Source organism: Oncorhynchus mykiss, chromosome 2, assembly GCF_057628025.1.
Source record: "Oncorhynchus mykiss isolate SJ-2025 chromosome 2, ASM5762802v1, whole genome shotgun sequence".
Taxonomy (NCBI): Eukaryota; Metazoa; Chordata; class Actinopteri; order Salmoniformes; family Salmonidae; genus Oncorhynchus; species Oncorhynchus mykiss.
The window spans coordinates 21069843-21092141 of NC_143023.1; the positions used below are offsets into that span (position 1 = coordinate 21069843).

The window sequence follows — 22299 nt, forward strand, 5'->3', positions numbered from 1 at the left end:
ATAGCTGTGCAGTGACACTCCCCATCCAACCTAACAGAGCTTGAGAGGATCTGCAGAGAAATAGAGGTGTGCCAAGCTTGTATTGTCATACCCGAGATGACTCAAGGCTGTAATCGCTGCCAAAGGTGCTTCAACCAAGTACTGAGTAAGGGGTCTGAATACTTACGTAAATGTGATATTTCAGTTTGAGAATTTGTATACATTTTTTGCTTTGTCATTATGGGGTATTGTGTGTAGATTGATGAGGAACAAAACAAATGTTATCAATTTTAGAATAAGGCTGTAACGTAACAAAATATGGAAAAAGTGAAGGGGTCTGAATACTTTCCGAATGCACTGTGTACAGGTCTGTATGCCTGTGAAGTTGTTACCTTACATCTGCAGTGTAGCTATACAGGATTTTAACTTTGTCACTGGCCTATTTGAAACGACTTACATGCTTAAAATAGTAATTTAAAGTCTAAGAATGTATCAGGGCAGTCACCAGCTTAATATAATGTGTTTATTCTTTATTCAGTTTTGAGAACACCCCCCACCCCACCTCACCTCTGTACCAACCCTCTCATCTGAACCATATGGCAGTATGTAGTATCTGACAGTGTAGGATTCTGACAGGTACTGTAGCCTGTGACACCTCAGTAGGTGGCACAGGAAACAAGCACTGTAGAGTTGGAGTGATTGGCACCTGAGGTTGTTTCCAAAGAGGCACCACTCACACTGTAGTCCCGCCCTCAAAGAGGCACTTCAGTTGTGAATGATGCCAGAAGCGCTGACAGCAAGAGTTGATGTATATCTATTATGCATATTTCTGTACATATACTGTACATGTAATGAATAATATGTCTGTACATATACTGTACATGTAATTAATCAAATGTATTCATCACATGCTTCGTAAACAACAGGTGTGGATAAACAGTGAAATACTTACTTACGGGCCCTTCCCAAATATATTTCATATTTACATAATAATTGCTGTATGTCAACGGTGCACAGCAGGTCAGATCAGGCTCTGGAGGGATGTTGTTTATGTGCTTGTTTTTGGTTTTACTCAGGGACCTAATTAGTCCTGCCTAACGAGGTGTGTGGAGACTTTATCAAATCAAAACATGAATTGATCAGTGAGATGCCAGGGAGAAACAAACCCAGCAGGAGTTAAGCCCTGGAGGACCAGTGTTGTTCCCCCTGCTGTTAAGGGAACACATTAATGTTGACCAGGGCTCTCCAACCCTTCCTGGAGAGCTACCCTCCTGTAGGTTTTTGCTCCAACCCCAGGTGTAACTAACCTGATTGATTTTACCAACCAGCTTATTTTTAAAATTGGGTGTGCTAGATGCAGGTTGGAGGGAAAACCTACAGGATGGTAGCTCTCCAGGAAGCAGGTTGGAGGGAAAACCTACAGGATGGTAGCTCCAGGAAGCAGGTTGGAGGGAAAACCTACAGGACAGTAGCTCTCCAGGATGCAGGTTGGAGGGAAAACCTACAGAATGGTAGCTCTCCAGGAAGCAGGTTGGAGAGCCCTGCGGTGAACCATCGATGAAAACATGGATATTTGTTTCTAACTCTCCCTATTTTTTTCTCTCCTTTCTCCATTCCCTCTTTTCTAATCTCTTCCCGGTCACCTTTCTCTCCATCCTCCCCCACCCAGGTACTACTATAATAAGCGTATTTTGCACAAAACCAAAGGGAAGCGTTTCACCTACAAGTTTAACTTCAGTAAGGTGGTGCTGGTGAACTATCCTCTGCTGGACATGGCCAGCTCCCCCTTCCTGCTCCAGAACCACTTCAATGGGGGCTCCGCCGCGCCCGACTGCAGCCCTCTCACACCCGAGGTACGGAGGGAGGAACGGAGGAAGTGAGGGAGGGAGGGTGGGAGGGAGAGAGGAACGAATGGAGTTTAGGACAGAGGGAGGGACAGAGAGAAAGGGTAATGGATGGAGGAGGGTATGAAGGGAAAAGAGAAAGAGAGGATTACTAGGACAGGAACAACACGTTTTCCAGAATAGACAGCTACTCCAAGTTATTCCCCGCTATTATCACAATCCATCACATTGTCTAAAGTGAGCTGTCATTTGAACAGTACATGTTTGAATTCACCAACATTAAAGGACAAGTTGGATAGAAGACCAGCAGATTCCTGAGAACCATCAACGACAAACATTGGGGAAAAGAAGAGAGAAATAAAGGGAGGAAAATGAGAGGGAGAGATGGAAATATGGTTGCCACAACTCCATACTTGATTGTTTATTAATGTTGATTTGATTCAGCGGGTCTAGCTAAAATCCATTTAGTCTCAGGGAACTGCAGATTGTACTGTACAGACTCCTGCTGTGTATTCATTCTTCAGTTACGGGAGGATCAATTGTATTCCGCGTATCTTATCACACATCTTTTATTCACTGTTTCTAATAGCAGCAGTCCTGATCATGATAAAATGTTCTTCACTTATTATTTGCCCAGAGACATCTTGAAATTTTTACAGAGATAAATGTTCTTGGACCACCAGAGGGGTTGTATGAATAAAACTGTCCTGTTACAGTTTGTAATGAAACAATAGATACACTTATTGAAGTAATGGTCTGTGCTCAGGGTGCATATTTCTGATGGGTCCATTTAGGTGATGATATATGCAAATGAAACACTAACTGATTCATACTTTCTCATTTGCTTGAATATAGAAATTGCTATGACAATTATTTTTTACAGATTTTTTACAAATACAAAAAACGGACATTGCGGTACTAGTGCAAATAGTATTTTGTCTTTATTAATTTAATTCATGAAATGTATTTAAAAGGGAATAGAGTTAACTTTAAATGACTAGAAGAGTCTGATTGTCCTGAAAGATAGAAACAGAAAAGGAGAGTCACAAAGAGAGTGAAGGAGAAACTGGAGAGATGGTTTTAACTTGTCCTTAAAACAAAAGAAGCCGTTATCCACCCCTCTCACATTCCCGTCTCGGATGGCCTATCTCTCTGTCATCGATTGAAAATGAAAGAAATAAAAGACAAGTAGATACGTCAGATCAGATCAATGTTCGGTCATTAATGCAGGTTTGGTTAAGCAATCCAGATCATGCAGCTTGGAAGTACAGTCTCACTTTTCAAACTTGGAGCTGAGGGGTGACAGAAATTATTGATCCCAGCTCTTCTAAAAAAAGAGAAATCCTCCCTCTCTCTCTCTGTCTCCCTCGACTCTGTGTGACTTAACCGTTTCGTTTGTTTGGCCTCTTTTCCCTTTCCTGTTTTAAAGCACCTCTACACACACACACACACACACACACACACACACACAAACATTCTCTCTCTCTCTCTCTCTCTCTCTCTCTCTCTCTCTCTCTCTCTCTCTTACCCCACAGCTATTATGTTGTTTAGTCTCTCTCTCCCTTCCATCAATCCTTTCCCTCCTTTGTCCCCTCACACTCTTCCCTCCTCGAAGGGCACCCAATCCCTCTATCTCTCGTCGTTTATCCTTTGTGCCCACTTAATCGTAGGCCTCCATTTGACTCTGTACTTCTCCTGGCTTTGAGTCTTTGAGCCTCTGTGTCCTCCTACCTCCTCTCCTCATCTTCTCCTCTGTTCTCCCTTCTCCTCTCCCCCTCAGTCCCCTGGCACTTCCTTTTATCCTGTCCTTGCTGTGACTGTTGGTGTGATTGCACCACACTACAGGGTGCCATCTCCATAAAATGACTTACCCTAAATACATGCTGATTTAAAGAGGAGGTTGAGGATCCTATAGACAAGTCTAGTTTTTATTTGCTGATGAAATTAATTGCTATTGATTGCTTAACTGACATGAGCAGATTTTAATGTTTTCTTTCTGTCTCTGTCTCTCACACTTTCTCCCAGGCCCTGCAGTCACTGTTCCCTCGTTTGCCAGAGTCAGGGAGAGGAACCTCCCTGTTTGATCGAGTGGCCACAGCCCCGGGACCAGAGGGAGACAAACTGAGACTGGACACATTCCCCTTTCTCAGCTCAGGTTAGAGAGAGAGAAGAGGAGAGATAAGAGGCGAGAGGGAGAGGGGTGACAGCGGTAAAAATAAGGTAGAAGATGATTGAGAAAAGCGGGAAGGTAAAGAACAGATGAGAGAGGGAAGGTAAAGAACAGATGAGAGAGGGATAGTAAAGAACAGAGGAGAGAGGGAAGGTAAAGAACAGAGGAGAGAGGGAAGGTAAAGAACAGAGGAGAGAGGGAAGGTAAAGAACAGAGGAGAGAGGGAAGGTAAAGAACAGAGGAGAGAGGGAAGGTAAAGAACAGAGGAGAGAGGGAAGGTAAAGAACAGAGGAGAGAGGGAAGGTAAAGAACAGAGGAGAGAGGGAAGGTAAAGAACAGAGGAGAGAGGGAAGGTAAAGAACAGATGAGAGAGAGAAAAAGAGGTGAGGAGGAGAGGGAAGGTAAAGAACAGATGAGAGAGGGAAGGTAAAGAACAGAGGAGAGAGGGAAAAAGAGGTGAGGAGGAGAGGGAAGGTAAAGAACAGAGGAGAGAGGAAAGGTAAAGAACAGAGGAGAGAGGGAAAAAGAGGTGAGGAGGAGAGGGAAGGTAAAGAACAGATGAGAGAGGGAAGGTAAAGAACAGATGAGAGAGGGAAGGTAAAGAACAGATGAAAGAGGGAAGGTAAAGAACAGATGAGAGAGGGAAGGTAAAGAACAGATGAGAGAGGGAAGGTAAAGAACAGATGAGAGAGGGAAAAAGAGGTGAGGAGGAGAGGGAAGGTAAAGAACAGATGAGAGAGGGAAGGTAAAGAACAGATGAGAGAGGGAAGGTAAAGAACAGAGGAGAGAGGGAAGGTAAAGAACAGAGGAGAGAGGGAAGGTAAAGAACAGAGGAGAGAGGGAAGGTAAAGAACAGAGGAGAGAGGGAAGGTAAAGAACAGAGGAGAGAGGGAAGGCAAAGAACAGAGGAGAGAGGGAAGGTAAAGAACAGAGGAGAGAGGGAAGGTAAAGAACAGAGGAGAGAGGGAAGGTAAAGAACAGAGGAGAGAGGGAAGGTAAAGAACAGAGGAGAGAGGGAAGGTAAAGAACAGTTGAGAGAGGGAAGGTAAAGAACAGATGAGAGAGAGAAAAAGAGGTGAGGAGGAGAGGGAAGGTAAAGAACAGATGAGAGAGGGAAGGTAAAGAACAGAGGAGAGAGGGAAAAAGAGGTGAGGAGGAGAGGGAAGGTAAAGAACAGAGGAGAGAGGAAAGGTAAAGAACAGAGGAGAGAGGGAAAAAGAGGTGAGGAGGAGAGGGAAGGTAAAGAACAGATGAGAGAGGGAAGGTAAAGAACAGATGAGAGAGGGAAGGTAAAGAACAGATGAGAGGGAAAAAGAGGTGAAGAGGAGAGGGAAGGTAAAGAACAGATGAGAGAGGGAAGGTAAAGAACAGTTGAGAGAGGGAAGGTAAAGAACAGATGAGAGAGGGAAGGTAAAGAACAGATGAGAGAGGGAAGGTAAAGAACAGATGAGAGAGGGAAGGTAAAGAACAGAGGAGAGAGGGAAGGAAGGAAGGAAGGTGGAAAGTGGAGATTGAGAATGATAGAGGAAATGAGGAGAGCATAAGGAGAGAGAGAACAAGATCAAATCCATGTTCACTGCAGTAGCAAATCTGTCCCTTTACTGCCTCCAATTCATACTCTCCTCCAGGTGACAGGAAGGGTTAGACGGGAGTGATCTACAGGATATACTATCGTATTATTACAGTGATATGAGGCAGATGCTCAATGAAGGTTTTTGGAATTAATGTCAGTGTAATCATGTCCCCTTTATATAATCCCTCAGTTTGTATGTGTGTGTTTTATTTGTGTGCTTGCGTGCGCGAATGTGTGCATGTATGTGTGTGTTTTTTGTGTGTGCATTTGTGTGTGGGTGAGCGTGCGGGCGTGTGTGTGTGTGTTTGTGCGTGTGTGTGTACAGATGCCTTTGTCTGTCTGGATACTCCATGTGTGCTCTTCAGCCCTGCTGCTGCATCAGAATGTGTTGCCTCACTGTACATTGAATATGTGTGTGAGTTAGTGTGTGTTCACTGTGAATACACTCCCCTTCCCATCACAACCTGGCCCCCCTGTTCCGTTTGTCCTCAGGTCCTATTCCCCCCTCCTTCACTCCTTACCCTCCTCTCCCTCCCATGTGTCCCTCCTGTCCTAATCCCTTCCTAGGCAGGAAGGCCCTAATTGAGGGTGCAGGCTTCAGTTTGTGGCCTGTGGGCGCCCATTACTGTGTTTTCATAAGCAAGTGAGGCCTGCCTGACTGATTCAATATTCATGTGTCTGCCAGCTACTTCTGGCCCAGCACACAGAGACTCAAGCACTGTCAAATTAGCCCTGCATAGCAAATAACAGAGAACGGGGGGGGGGGCAAGAGAGAGAAGGAGGGAGAGAGAGAGAAGGAGGGGGAGAGAGAGATGGAGAGGGGGAGAGAGAGAGGAAGAGAGAGAGAGATATAGGGTAAATCTTTGAGTTTGCTGTTTGTTGTTGGAAGTACAGTCAGGGTCATAGAGAGTTATTTTGTTTGCGCTAAAAAATTGTTTTAATTCCAGTATCACCTCAGATGTACCTCCTTTGTTTCAGTTGTTATTAAATGATGCATATAGGGAAGCTGATGTAATACACATACACATTTAATCAGCTGTCATGTTAATCAGGTTTCTGCTTTTGTCTAATAGAAGAAGACAAAAAGTCCCACATTGGTTTTAAGTGATACAGTTGAAGTCTGAAGTTTACATACACTTAGGTTGGAGTCATTAAAACGCGTTTTTCATCCATTCCACAAATGACTTGTTAACAAACGATAGTTTTGGCAAGTCAGTTAGGACATTACTTTGTGCATGACACAAGTAACTTTTCCAACAATTGTTTACAGACAGATTATTTCACTTATAATTCACTGTATCACAATTCCAGTGGGTCAGAAGTTTACATACACTAAGTTGATTGTCTCTTTGCTTGACATCATGGGAATATCAAAATAAATCAGCCAAGACCTCGGAAAAAATTTGTAGACATCCACAAGTCCGGTTCATCCTTGGTAGCAATTTCCAAATGCCTGATGGTACCACGTTCATCTGTACAAACAATAGTACGCAAGTATAAACACCATGGGACCACGCAGCCGTCATACCGCTCAGGAAGGAGACGCGTTCTGTCTCCTAGAGATGAACGTACTTTGGTGCGAAAAGTGGAAATCAATCCCAGAATAACAGCAAAGGAACTTGTGAAGATGCTGGAGGAAACAGGTACAAAGGTATCTACAGTGCCTTGCGAAAGTATTCGGCCCCCTTGAACTTTGCGACCTTTTGCCACATTTCAGGCTTCAAACATAAAGATATAAAACTGTATTTTTTTGTGAAGAATCAACAACAAGTGGGACACAATCATGAAGTGGAACGACATTTATTGGATATTTCAAACTTTTTTAACAAATCAAAAACTGAAAAATTGGGCGTGCAAAATTATTCAGCCCCTTTACTTTCAGTGCAGCAAACTCTCTCCAGAAGTTCAGTGAGGATCTCTGAATGATCCAATGTTGACCTAAATGACTAATGATGATAAATACAATCCACCTGTGTGTAATCAAGTCTCCGTATAAATGCACCTGCACTGTGATAGTCTCAGAGGTCCGTTAAAAGCGCAGAGAGCATCATGAAGAACAAGGAACATACCAGGCAGGTCCGAGATACTGTTGTGAAGAAGTTTAAAGCCGGATTTGGATACAAAAAGATTTCCCAAGCTTTAAACATCCCAAGGAGCACTGTGCAAGCGATAATATTGAAATGGAAGGAGTATCAGACCACTGCAAATCTACCAAGACCTGGCCGTCCCTCTAAACTTTCAGCTCATACAAGGAGAAGACTGATCAGAGATGCAGCCAAGAGGCCCATGATCACTCTGGATGAACTGCAGAGATCTACAGCTGAGGTGGGAGACTCTGTCCATAGGACAACAATCAGTCGTATATTGCACAAATCTGGCCTTTATGGAAGAGTGGCAAGAAGAAAGCCATTTCTTAAAGATATCCATAAAAAGTGTTGTTTAAAGTTTGCCACAAGCCACCTGGGAGACACACCAAACATGTGGAAGAAGGTGCTCTGGTCAGATGAAATCAAAATTGAACTTTTTGGCAACAATGCAAAACGTTATGTTTGGCGTAAAAGCAACACAGCTGAACACACCATCCCCACTGTCAAACATGGTGGTGGCAGCATCATGGTTTGGGCCTGCTTTTCTTCAGCAGGGACAGGGAAGATGGTTAAAATTGATGGGAAGATGGATGGAGCCAAATACAGGACCATTCTGGAAGAAAACCTGATGGAGTCTGCAAAAGACCTGAGACTGGGACGGAGATTTGTCTTCCAACAAGACAATGATCCAAAACATAAAGCAAAATCTACAATGGAATGGTTCAAAAATAAACATATCCAGGTGTTAGAATGGCCAAGTCAAAGTTCAGACCTGAATCCAATCGAGAATCTGTGGAAAGAACTGAAAACTGCTGTTCACAAATGCTCTCCATCCAACCTCACTGAGCTCGAGCTGTTTTGCAAGGAGGAATGGGAAAAAATGTCAGTCTCTCGATGTGCAAAACTGATAGAGACATACCCCAAGCGACTTACAGCTGTAATCGCAGCAAAAGGTGGCGCTACAAAGTATTAACTTAAGGGGGCTGAATAATTTTGCACGCCCAATTTTTCAGTTTTTGATTTGTTAAAAAAGTTTGAAATATCCAATAAATGTCGTTCCACTTCATGATTGTGTCCCACTTGTTGTTGATTCTTCACAAAAAAATACAGTTTTATATCTTTATGTTTGAAGCCTGAAATGTGGCAAAAGGTCGCAAAGTTCAAGGGGGCCGAATACTTTCGCAAGGCACTGTATATCCACAGTAAAACTAGTCCTATATCGACATAACCTGAAAGGCAGCTCAGTAAGGAAGAAGTCACTGCTCCAAAACCGCCATAAAAAAGCCAGACTATGGTTTGCATCTGCACATGGGGACAAAGATGGTACTTTTTGGAGAAATGTCCTCTGGTCTAATGAAACAAACATTTGGCCATAATGACCATCGTTATGTTTGGAGGAAACAGCCCAGACTCTGCCGGCTTGCAATCCGAAGAACACCATCCCAACCGTGAAACACGGGGGTGGCAGAATCATGTTGTGGGGCTGTTTTGCTGCAGGAGGGACTGGTGCACTTCAGAAAATAGATGACATTATGAGGGAGGAAAATTATGTGGATATATTGAAGCAACATCTCAAGACATCAGTCAGGAAGTTAAAGCTTGGTCACAAATGGGTCTTGTAAATGGACAATGACCCCAAGCATACTTCCAAAGTTGTGGCAAAATGGCTTAAGGACAACAAAGTCAAGGTATTGGAGTGGCCATCACAAAGCCCTGACCTCAATTCTATAGAAAATGTGTGGGCAGAAATGAAAAAGCGTGTGCGAGCAAGGAGGCCTAGAAATTTGACTCAGTTATATCAGCTCTGTCAGGAGGAATGGGCCAAAATTCACCCAACTTACTGTGGGAAGCTTGTGGAAGGCTACCTGAAACGATTGACCCAAGTTAAACAATTTTAAAGGAAATGCTGCCAAATACTAATTGAGTGTATATAAACGTCTGACCCACTGGGAATGTGATGAAAGAAATAAAAGCTGAAATAAATCATTCTCTCTACTATTATTCTGACATTTCACATTCTTAAAATAAAGTGGGGATCCTAACTGACCTAAGACAGGGATTTTTTACTAGGATTAAATGTCAGGAATTGTGAAAAACAGAGTTTAAATGTATTTGGGTAAGGTGTATGTAAACTTCCGACTTCAACTGTATATTCAAGTATGATGGAGCCAGGGTGTGCGAGTTGTGTTTTTCTATTATTTAGTTGACTTCACGAAGCACCTGGACTTTACACACGGCCAAAACAGACACATTTTCTAAATAACTGGATTTCTCTTACCACAGTCCATTTTCCTTTTTTCATGGACAGTATTATTTTATTACAGTGGCATAACTATTCTGTTATTAACAGGATATTTGAATTTGCCAGAGAGCATATCTCTCATCATGTTAATATTTGTTGTGAACCAGTTGAATGTGTGAATAGGTCTGGCAGGCATATAGTCTAAGATCAGGGTTCTATTCAAATCAACAGCGCTCCCATTTTGACCCAGCGCATAGCTGTGGATTTGCATTGCTAATTATTGCAGAGCATAATTAGTGAACATGCTTGGATGTGGTATGTCAGGAGACCTTTACCCCTTCAGAGAGCTAACCTCTGTCTCTGTTCTCTTTCAGCCGCTCCCTGTTACTCCAAGCCCCCGTCCCTGTTGGGTCCTTACCCCCGCAACCCTCCCTTCGATTACCCCTGGGGCTTCAATCCCTACCTCTCAGGGGCCTTCTCCCTCAACAACTGCCCCAAACTGCCCCCAGGCTCCCTCTACCCCTCCCACTTCTACCCCAACCCGCTGCAGACCAGCCTGGGCCAGCTGCCTCACCCCTTCTCCTCCCTACTCCCCCCGGGGGAGGTGGCAGGAGGGGGGGAGAGAGGAGCAGCGGGCCAGACCGGGGTTACTAACGGCACGGCAGGTGGGCAGCCCAGACTCTGCCTGCCTCCTTACCCTGGTGCTCTGTCGCTGGGCCGGACGGACATTGGCAACGGGGGCTCTGTGGGTGAGAGGGAGAGAAGGGAGACCAATACCTCAGGCATGGGGCTTGGGTTGGGGCTAGGGTTAGGGTTAGGGCTGGGTCTAGGAGGGATGGGTCTTGGTGGTGGTGCTGGGGGGCGACAGAGCCCATCGGAGCGACGAGGCGGGGTGAAGCAGGACCCAGAGTCAGACTCGGACCTGGAGATCACAGATCTGAGTGACTGCAGCTCAGACAACGAGCCTGACTTCAGCATCACCAAGGAGACCAGGCTGAGTGGTCGATCACAGATCCTGGTGGAGGGGAAGAAAGGGGGAGCACTGCCACCTCTCTCCTCCCTCCCTCCCCCTGTATCCCCCCATCCCCTCAAGAGCCTGGTGCCCCTCACCCCTCCCCCTCCGTCCCTCCCTCTATCCCTCTCTCCCTCCATGGCTCTGGTTGAACGGCACAGGGAGACAGAGACTCTAAAATTGATCCAGAGCTAATAGATTCTAATAGATAACTCTCTCTCTCTCGTTCCCTCCTCTCTCTCCTTCTCTCTTTCGCTCCCTTCATCTGTTATGTTGTCCTTTATTTGAGCCATCTTGCCCCGTCTCTCTGTTTTTTTCTTCCTCTCTCTCTCCACCCTTCTTCTCTCTCTCCACCCTTCCGCTCTCTCTCTCCACCCTTCTTCTCTTTCTCCACCCTTCTTCTCTCTCTTTACATGTTGACTTGTATAGCTGAGAAAGTGAGCTTGCTGATTTCGACATTACTGAGAGTGTTCCATGTTTCAGATATATGTGTACTACTTACTCATGTTCTCCCACACATTTTATTGTCTCAAGGTTTCAGTGATATTTTGAGCTTTAACAGCATTGCACGTTGTTCTGTGCTATGTTACCGTGTTACTGCAATGGGTCCGTCAAACTGCATAAATATAACTCAATGTATAATGAATAACATTTAAATATAATGCTATAACAATAATAAACAACACTACAATACACACACATAAGATTAATTGCAATAATGGCCACATGAAATTATATCTGACAGAGATATTACTTTAGTTTTTTGGGGATTCCTTTTCTTGGGTACCGGTATGTATTTTTCTGTTCAAAACATAGTCAAACATTGCCAGCGGGTGGTCTTTATAGGAGGCTGCTACAGTTAGTTGTTTGTTGGGAAAAATGATCATCCCCCAAATCCAAACAATTAGTCATTTTGCTCTGCTAATGTAATGCTCTGGTATTGTAATGCACATTTCTAACTCCATACTTGTTTGTTTGTTATTGTTTAATGCCAATTTCAATTGCTTAACTTTCTTCAGTGAGAGGGAGAGGAAGATAGAGCTGGAAAAATCTAGAATTTGTATCAATATTTCATTGTATATATTTTATTATGGTGTACATTACATTTAATTATTATCAACATTATAAAAGCTAGCTGTGTTGGTGTGATTGAATTACGTATTTAAATAATGTTGGGAAATTGACAAGTATAGGTGTATTAAAGTTTTAAATAATGAACAGCAGTCAGAGTATCTGCGCTGGAAAGGTGTTTTTTCTATGAGGAGGACTCATATATGGGGAATTGTCTCATATTTTCTCAACCCCAGCTAATTGTGCCCTTTGGTCATTTTCCAAGATGCCCTTTGGGTTTAAATATTCTGGTAGTGTTATTTTTATAGTTAGCATTCACCCAGTGTAACTGTTCTGTCATTTCTCAAATGTGAGTAAAATTGGTTTCAGCACATTCTTTCAACTACCAAAAAAAAAAAGTAGATTATTTTTGAGACTAAGCTTTTTATCCATGGCTACATTTAGGCAATGGGTCCCCTTGTAGAAACTAAAACAAGAGGGACAAAGTATCTCAATACCACCTAGGGACACAAACCAACTTCTCCATTCCACGTTGCTCACTTTGAAGCACAGAGTGCATCCTAACTACCCCACATTGTACAGATTCATATGGTATGGTTTGTAACAGGTGGTGGTGTAACATTAGGTGTGAAAGCCCTATTGTAAAGGTCATGTAATTCTATATTTGTTGGATTCTACCAGAAATCTCTGTTTCATGATCTCTGTGTGGCATTTACCAACACCACTGTAAATACTCTTTCCTTTGTGAATGTATGTGTAAACACATCCAAAATTATCATGCCGTGAAATAATGTCACATTTCTTTGTTTTATTGTAAAGAGAAAAAATGGAAAGAGCAAAAATAAGAAAAAAATATTAATAACTTCTAAAGCAATAAACATTATTCTGGAGATTGGACTGTTCTTGGCACTGAACTCATTGTGTGAATGTGTGTGCTTTACACAGTAAGAGGCTCCTATAGGCCTGCTTGAGACCCCTGGTGTAGAGCATCCTTTCTCCACAGGGTGGCGAACCTGGACCTATATTACAATGTATCTAGTCTACAAGAAACGTTTGCATTATATCATGGAAGGGTTTGATTTCATGAGCATGAGTAACAATTGGCAATAGTTTCCCATAGTCTTATTTTTCTTGCACGTGTAATTGACTGAGTTCAATGAGTTGTATGCCATATGGCCTCCTCTCCAAAGGATATTATGTCATGAAAATCTGCCGCCTACCTTTATTAAACGTGTTGATTAAAAAGTCTCAAAATGGCATAGTTTTCCCTACATAGTGTGCACTACATTTGACCAGTGCACTATAACGTGAATAGGTTGCAATTTCGGATGCAAGTGGAAGCAGAGCCACAGTAGTAAAGGCCGGATATGAAGAAGGGAAATGAAGATGACAAACCAAGCTAAGTGCATGCCCTAAACTTTCACAAACAGCCAACACTACCTAAATCGGAATTACTTTGTGTGATAGCCTAATTGTGAATTGTGAAACATATGAGATCATATTTCTAAGTGAAACAGAAGTTTACGAAACAAAAGCATTGCCTCTACTGGATATACATAAATGTATTTATGGATGCACTCAGTGTTCCATACCAAACTGTTCAGTAATTGACATTGTGTTCAATTCCATAAATAATATTTTAACACAGATTACCTTATGTGTGGAAAGATTATCAGTGAACTAAAATGTTGCTACATAAACACATTGAAGATGCATTGAATAACTGTTGATACGGTTGACTCCCATGGGTGAACGAGGGGAACGAATACCGTGTAACACAATATTGTATGGAAGCCCAACAGGAAACAACGGGATGGGGAAAGTTACATGAAAACCAGATTTGGCTTAACTAGATCATATTGAAAACTGTATTATTACATCAAAGTAATATATTTTGACATCGTCATGCATTACTTTGCCAGTGGTTTATTCAGATAAAAAAATTCAGTCAAGGGGAAATTGTGCACTTGAATTTGTACTTCCGCGTACAATGTTTTTTTCCAGCAACATACGACAACTTTCGAACAGCAAACCATATTAGACGTTTGTCAGTCTTTTTTTGTTGTTGCTGTATTTTGAGGTGAGTACCACGTTAAAACATTTTGTAAATCTATTTAACACGTACATACGTTCGATGCTTAGTTACTTATTTTAAAAAAACTTGGGAATTAATTAAGTTATTCCGCGAGTAAAGGCTTGCCTCTCGCTAGCCAGCTCTCCAGACAGCCTTTAGTTAGCGTCTAGCTAAAGGAATGTTGTGTTTGGCTACAGTCTAGCAGAACACCTTGTTCTCTCGAGTCCCAAAATCAGGTGTTTTAGAGTTAATTAAAAACTATTTTATTACAAAGCAAGACTTGCTGAAGCATACTGGTATTTCAAGGGTACGTGTCAGGTCGCTAGCTAATTTGTTCAATCAAGTGATATGTTTTTAGCAGGCTACAAAGTATCGCTATCCGTAATGTCATAAAAATGTTGCAAGGAGCGGAATTTGTAAAATGACTCGCGACATTGTAGCCTATTATTTAATGTAACTCAGTAACTATAGCAGTTATTGCCAGCAATGCGTCCAGGCCTACGTGCGATCATTTGCCTGCCTATGTATTTTTTTCCTGGTTTTCCAATGTGACATTTAAAACCTAAAAAAGTATACTTTATCAAATAACATTAATATCGCATGTTTGATTTAGTTGTTAAACCACCCTAACGTCTGATTGTTATTTAGACATCATTATACTGATTAGATTGTTAATCTTTATAAAAAGTAGATAGCCTACTGATAGCAAGATGTGTGAGATTGTACCAGTAGGCTTATCTGTAGCGTATTTCTCCTGCACTCCAGTTGATCACACTATTTTATATTTCTATATGAAAAGTACAGCAGCTACACAAACACACATCCATCCCACTTTTGGCCCTTTTTGCCTCTCCCCTCCCCTTTGTCTAACTCCCCTCCCCTTTGTCTAACTCCCCTCCCCTTTGTCTAACTCCCCTCCCCTTTGTCTAACTCCCCTCCCCATCGTTCTGTTTAATCCTCTACAAATCAAATCAAAATGTATTGATTGCGTACACAGATATGCAGATGTTATCGCAGCGAAATGCTTGTGTTTCTAGCTCCAACAATGTGGTAATAGTACCTAGCAATAATCCACAATATGCGCATAATCCAATAAGTACAAATAAATAACAAATATCAGAATGAGCTATGTCAAAGTCCGGAATATATATATAAACTGGTATAGACAGTATATTAGTAGAAAAGGCGGGTACAGCAGTAGTTGTATAGGATGAGCCATGACTAGAATACAGAATGTACGTATGAAGTGGCTAAAACAGTATGTAAACATGATTAAAGTGACCAGTGCTCAATGACTCTGTACACAGGGCAAAGCAGTCTGTAAGGTGCAGGGTAAAGTACCAGATGTTAGCCAGCTACTGTAGTAACAGTGACTTAGAAATTTTGGGATCAAAGATCAAGAGAAAAATATACATGATCAGACCTAGAGGGTTGGGCCTATATCCATAGTAGGAGTTGTTCAACACTTATTTAGCACTCTAGTTTCGCAGCCTCAGTTGAACTCCAAAAATAAGTTTGTCTATATGTTACTAAGAGACTGAATTGGGCCTATAACACATCAACATTGTGAATGCTGAATCAGTAAAAATTTTGCTTTAGGTGCTATGTATGACCTTTGCTCAGAATCTGAACAGCACTCTGTCTCAAGTCCAGCCATGGTCTGTTGTTATGGGCCTGTGGGTTGACCTGTAGTTGTTTTGGAATAGTTCTGTAGCTGAACTGATCAGATGAGACGTGATGCTGAAACGGCAGTTGGGCTTGGAGCGTTGTGATATGTCAGCGGCGACACTGGATTACAGAGGCTTCCTGTCTCTTAGAGGAACAACAACATTTTGCTGTCATCCCTTTCTTTCTTTCTCTACCTCTGCAAGTGCAGTCTTGCCTGAAGCTCAAAGGGTACCGTCTCTTCTTATCGCTCACACACACACACACACACACACACACACACACACACACACACACACACCAGGGCTGGGCTATGTATTGAATATGATTATTTGAATTCATGTTTTGGCGCGATATTCCAAATGCCTGTATCGCAAGAATCAAGGTATTGTTTATTTCTCGTTTATGTCTGCTTATTCTCTTGTCTTTTTGGTCTCATCCTTTGCTTCTTCTGCGGAGGCTGTGTATACTTACACACACCAAGCCCCTCCCCCTACAGGTCCAGCTCCTCCCCCTAACACCAAGCCACTCACTCATAACAACAAAAATGAGAGATCGCTTCCTCTCTGACAAGCGGTTTTAACTCACTGTTTGCATTTGAGGTTTGGTCCAACAGAATGGCTCATATGGAGACTGAAACACATTTAGACATTATTTTACTGTAATACAGGAGTTAACCTTTCTAACTATATAATTTTTATGTCTCAACTCCACAAATTGCATGCAGAGCAGACACTACTGAAACAGGAGTATCAATGAACGTTGGTTCTGGAAAATTAATGCTCAGTTTGTCGCTCGCGTTCGCATTGCGGTACCACATACTGCTAGTGTAACAGTATAACTTTAGACCGTCCCCTCGCCCATACACGGGCGCGAACCAGGGACCCTCTGCACACATCAACAACAGTCACCCTCGAAGCATCGTTACCCATCGCTCCACAAAAGCCGCGGCCCTTGCAGAGCAAGGGGAACTACTACTTCAAGGTCTCAGAGCAAGTGACGTCACCGATTGAAAAGCTATTTAGCGCGCACCGCTAACTAAGCTAGCCGTTTCACATCCGTTACACTAGCAGCATTTTAGCCAAAGACTGTCATAGCTTAAAACACCATTATATAAGGAATTTGTTTTTAATTCTCATTGGCAACTCGTTCTCATTATGAGAAAAGATATCCACTAGATTTTATTAACATCTGAACAAAGTGGACAGGCTAGCATGCCGTTCAAACAGTTGGAGACGGACAGAAGGGTGTGTTAATAACAATTCAACTTTTAGACCTTGTTAGCAAGCAAATAGCTCCAAGTTGGCTAACGTTGAAATATATAGATTAGCTGGCTTCTCGCTAGCACGTGGGCTTGTGCTTGAGTGATTGTTCATGAGACCTGTGTTACTTTTCTATAATGCCTGCTACAAGAAGTGGGTACATTCACTAATAATGACATGTTTCTGGTTAAATTTGTAACAAAAAGGGCATTTTCATAAACAGACTTGAAAACCAGATCAGTTATTATTGCAAAAAAAGCAGGTTAAACTATTTTGATTAAATAATTAAATAATAAGTGGGTCTTATGGTTGTGGAAGGCTTATATTTAACCTAGGTATAATTTCACTAGCCCTGAATTCATTAGATTATTGCTGGCTATTTGAAATGCAGTGTTTTTGATAGTGATGCACCGATATTACATTTTTTGGCCGATACCAATATTTTCCTTGCCAAAAAAACAATACCGATAACTGATATTTAAAATTGTATCTGCCTTTTAAGCATTCTTGTACAGTTAAATAGTTAACACACACACGGACACAGCGGTCTAAGGCACTGCATCTCAGTGCAAGAGGAGTCACTACAGTCCCTGGTTTGATTCCAGGCTGTATCACATCCGGCCATGATTGGGAGTCCCATAGGGCGGCTCACAATTGTCCCAGCATCGTCCACAGGTTTGGCCAGGGTAGGCCGTCATTGTAAATAAGAATTTGTTCTTAACTGACTTGCCTAGTTAAATAAAGGTTACACACACCACACTGACCAAAAGTTACGCATGTCCCCGTTACCAGTAAAACATAATCCAAACCTATTTCTTTCACTTACCTGCTGTGCTGTTTCGTTGTTAATTTGTTCAGTTGTTTCATTCTCAACCAGGATTTCTATGGAACACCATTTGGGTCTTTGTCAAAAAAGATACATGGTAAATAACACTTTGATGTGGCAAATAACATTTTTGACGTGACAAATAAACTTGTTGACCAATCTGGACCTGAATATGACTGCATGTCACGTGGATGTTTTGGAGTTTGTTAACTCTGAGGAGGATGTTGGGAAAAAATAGCTTGGGTATTGAGTAGACTGATACCCCATTTCATTGATCCCCAATCCTTAGGTAAAGCTGTACAATCAAATGTAGACCGCATTATCTACCAAGAGAATTCTCTTCGATTATAATCACAGCCGTATACATCCCCCCCCAAGCAGACACATCGATGGCTCTGAACGAACTTTATTTAACTCTTTGCAAACTGGAAAACATTCATCCGGAGGCTGCATTCATTGTAGCTGGGGATTTTAACAAGGCTAATCTGAAAACAAGACTCCCTAAATTTTATCAGCATATCGATTGCGCAACCAGGGGTGGAAAGACCTTGGATCATTGTTACTCTAACTTCCGCGACGCATATAAGGCCCTGCCCCGCCCCCCTTTCGGAAAAGCTGACCACGACTCCATTTTGTTGATCCCTGCCTACAGACAGAAACTAAAACAAGAGGCTCCCACGCTGAGGTCTGTCCAACGCTGGTCCGACCAAGCTGACTCCACACTCCAAGACTGCTTCCACCACGTGGACTGGGACATGTTTCGTATTGCGTCAGACAACAACATTGACGAATACGCTGATTCGGTGTGTGAGTTCATTAGAACGTGCGTCGAAGATGTCGTTCCCATAGCAACAATTAAAACATTCCCTAACCAGAAACCGTGGATTGATGGCAGCATTCGCGTGAAACTGAAAGCGCGAACCACTGCTTTTAATCAGGGGAAGGTGTCTGGTAACATGACCGAATACAAACAGTGCAGCTATTCCCTCCGCAAGGCTATCAAACAAGCTAAGCGTCAGTACAGAGACAAAGTAGAATCTCAATTCAACGGCTCAGACACAAGAGGCATGTGGCAGGGTCTACAGTCAATCACGGACTACAGGAAGAAATCCAGCCCAGTCACGGACCAGGATGTCCTGCTCCCAGGCAGACTAAACAACTTTTTTGCCCGCTTTGAGGACAATACAGTGCCACTGACACGGCCGGCAACGAAAACATGCGGTCTCTCCTTCACTGCAGCCGAGGTGAGTAAGACATTTAAACGTGTTAACCCTCGCAAGGCTGCAGGCCCAGACGGCATCCCCAGCCGCGCCCTCAGAGCATGCGCAGACCAGCTGGCCGGTGTGTTTACGGACATATTCAATCAATCCCTATACCAGTCTGCTGTTCCCACATGCTTCAAGAGGGCCACCATTGTTCCTGTTCCCAAGAAAGCTAAGGTAACTGAGCTAAACGACTACCGCCCCGTAGCACTCACTTCCGTCATCATGAAGTGCTTTGAGAGACTAGTCAAGGACCATATCACCTCCACCCTACCTGACACCCTAGACCCACTCCAATTTGCTTACCGCCCAAATAGGTCCACAGACGATGCAATCTCAACCACACTGCACACTGCCCTAACCCATCTGGACAAGAGGAATACCTATGTGAGAATGCTGTTCATTGACTACAGCTCGGCATTCAACACCATAGTACCCTCCAAGCTCGTCATCAAGCTCGAGACCCTGGGTCTCGACCCCGCCCTGTGCAACTGGGTACTGGACTTCCTGACGGGCCGCCCCCAGGTGGTGAGGGTAGGCAACAACATCTCCTCCCCGCTGATCCTCAACACTGGGGCCCCACAAGGGTGCGTTCTGAGCCCTCTCCTGTACTCCCTGTTCACCCACGACTGCGTGGCCACGCACGCCTCCAACTCAATCATCAAGTTTGCGGACGACACAACAGTGGTAGGCTTGATTACCAACAACGACGAGACGGCCTACAGGGAGGAGGTGAGGGCCCTCGGAGTGTGGTGTCAGGAAAATAACCTCACACTCAACGTCAACAAAACTAAGGAGATGATTGTGGACTTCAGGAAACAGCAGAGGGAACACCCCCCTATCCACATCGATGGAACAGTAGTGGAGAGGGTAGCAAGTTTTAAGTTCCTCGGCATACACATCACAGACAAACTGAATTGGTCCACTCACACAGACAGCATTGTGAAGAAGGCGCAGCAGCGCCTCTTCAACCTCAGGAGGCTGAAGAAATTTGGCTTGTCACCAAAAGCACTCACAAACTTCTACAGATGCACAATCGAGAGCATCCTGGCGGGCTGTATCACCGCCTGGTACGGCAACTGCTCCGCCCTCAACCGTAAGGCTCTCCAGAGGGTGGTGAGGTCTGCACAACGCATCACCGGGGTCAAACTACCTGCCCTCCAGGACACCTACACCACCCGATGTCACAGGAAGGCCATAAAGATCATCAAGGACATCAACCACCCGAGCCACTGCCTGTTCACCCCGCTATCATCCAGAAGGCGAGGTCAGTACAGGTGCATCAAAGCTGGGACCGAGAGACTGAAAAACAGCTTCTATCTCAAGGCCATCAGACTGTTAAACAGCCACCACTAACATTGAGTGGCTGCTGCCAACACACTGACACTGACTCAACTCCAGCCACTTTAATAATGGGAATTGATGGGAAATGATGTAAATATATCACTAGCCACTTTAAACAATGCTACCTTATATAATGTTACTTACCCTACATTATTCATCTCATATGCATACGTATATACTGTACTCTATATCATCGACTGTATCCTTATGTAATACATGTAATACATGTATCACTAGCCACTTTAAACTATGCCACTTTGTTTACATACTCATCTCATTTGTACATACTGTACTCGATACCATCTACTGTATCTTGCCTATGCTGCTCTGTACCATCACTCATTCATATATCCTTATGTACATATTCTTTATCCCCTTACACTGTGTACAAGACAGTAGTTTTGGAATTGTTAGTTAGATTACTTGTTGGTTATTACTGCATTGTCGGAACTAGAAGCACAAGCATTTCGCTACACTCGCATTAACATCTGCTAACCATGTGTATGTGACAAATAAAATTTGATTTGATTTACAGTGCAATATGAATGTCAATACACACAATAGGCTGACTGGGGAGGTGATTTCACACAGTCATAGCCCTGCGATAAGAGCTACAATGCTAATATTTGCATAAACTCTACACAGTTGTGTTCTGTCGGTGTCAGAGTAGACGGGATCCCTCTAACGGGATCGATATGACAACAGCCAGTGAAAGTGCAGGGCGCCAAATACAAAACAACAGAAATCCCATAATTAAAATTTCTCAAACATAGAAGTATTTTACACCATTTTAAAGATAAACTTGTTATATCCCACCACAGTGTCCGATTTCAAATAGGCTTTACGGTGAAAGCACCACAAACGATTATGTTAGGTCAGAGCCAAGTCACAGAAAAACACAGCCATTTTTCCAGCCAAAGAGAGGAGTCACAAAAAGCACAAATAGAGAGAAAATTAATCACTAACCTATGATTATCTTCATCAGATGACACTCATAGGACTTCATGTTACACAATACATGTTTGTTTTGTTCGATAAAGTTCATATTTATATTAAAAAATCTCAGTATACATTGGCGAGTTATGTTCAGTAGTTCCAAAAACATCCAGTGATTTTGCAGAGCGCCACATCAAAATGTTGATGAAAATACAAGTGTTATGCATGGAACTTTAGATACACTTCTCTTTAATGCAACCGCTGTGTCAGATTTCAAAAAATCTTTACGGAAAAAGCAAACCATGCAATAATCTGAGTACGGCGCTCAGAGACCAAACAAGCCAAAAAGATATCCGTCATATTGTGCAGTCAACAGAAGTCAGAAATAACATTATAAATATTCACTTGCCTTTGATGATCTTCATCAGAATGCACTCCCAGGAATCCCAGTTTCACAATAAATGTTTGTTTTGTTCGATAATGTCCATCATTTATGTCCAAATAGCTACTTTTGTTAGCGCGTTTTGTAAATAAATCCAACCTCACGAAGCGCGTTCACTAGGAGCAGACGAAATGTCAAAAAGTTCCGTTACAGTCTGTAGCAACATGTCAAACAATGTATAGAATCAATCTTTAGAATGTTTTTAACATAAATCTTCAATAATGTTACAACCGGAGAATTCTTTTGTCTGTAGAAAAGCTAACTCTCACATGAACGAGCATCACAAGCTTGTGGCACTCTGCCAGACCACTGACTCAAAGAGCCCTTATGAGCCCCTCCTTTACAGTAGAAGCCTCAAACAAGTTTCTAAAGACTGTTGACATCTAGTGGAAGCATTAGCAAGTGCAACATGACCAATATCCAACTGTTTCTTCAATAGGGAATGAGTTGAAAAACGACCAACCTCAGATTTCCCACTTCCGAGAAATGAGAAAAAAAAATCCAGAAAAT

The 22299-nt window shown here is 42.8% G+C and overlaps 2 protein-coding genes across 8 annotated transcripts in view; both read left to right on the top strand.

The window, feature by feature from the left end:
- The window catches only part of LOC118938391 (ETS domain-containing transcription factor ERF-like), a 52676-nt gene extending 39801 nt beyond the window's left edge, over window positions 1-12875 (top strand). The window contains exons 5-7 of one of the 2 annotated variants that reach the window (XM_036942215.2): window positions 1649-1832; window positions 3849-3978; window positions 10270-12875. In XM_036942215.2, the coding sequence (XP_036798110.1) occupies window positions 1649-1832; window positions 3849-3978; window positions 10270-11102 (1147 nt within the window). In that variant the 3' untranslated portion in view covers window positions 11103-12875. The remainder of the gene's footprint in view (window positions 1-1648; window positions 1833-3848; window positions 3979-10269) is intronic. The other variant, XM_036942199.2, reaches the window with a different exon arrangement.
- Window positions 12876-13715: 840 nt separating this feature from the next.
- Window positions 13716-22299, top strand: part of arhgef1b (Rho guanine nucleotide exchange factor (GEF) 1b) — a 62614-nt gene continuing 54030 nt past the window's right edge. For 3 of the 6 annotated variants that reach the window (XM_090192310.1, XM_090192327.1, XM_090192348.1), the window contains exon 1: window positions 13742-14058. The gene's annotated coding sequence lies outside the window, so the exon portion shown is untranslated. Of the gene's footprint in view, window positions 14059-22299 lie in introns of all 6 variants that reach the window. The other 3 variants (XM_090192317.1, XM_090192334.1, XM_090192339.1) reach the window with 2 other exon arrangements.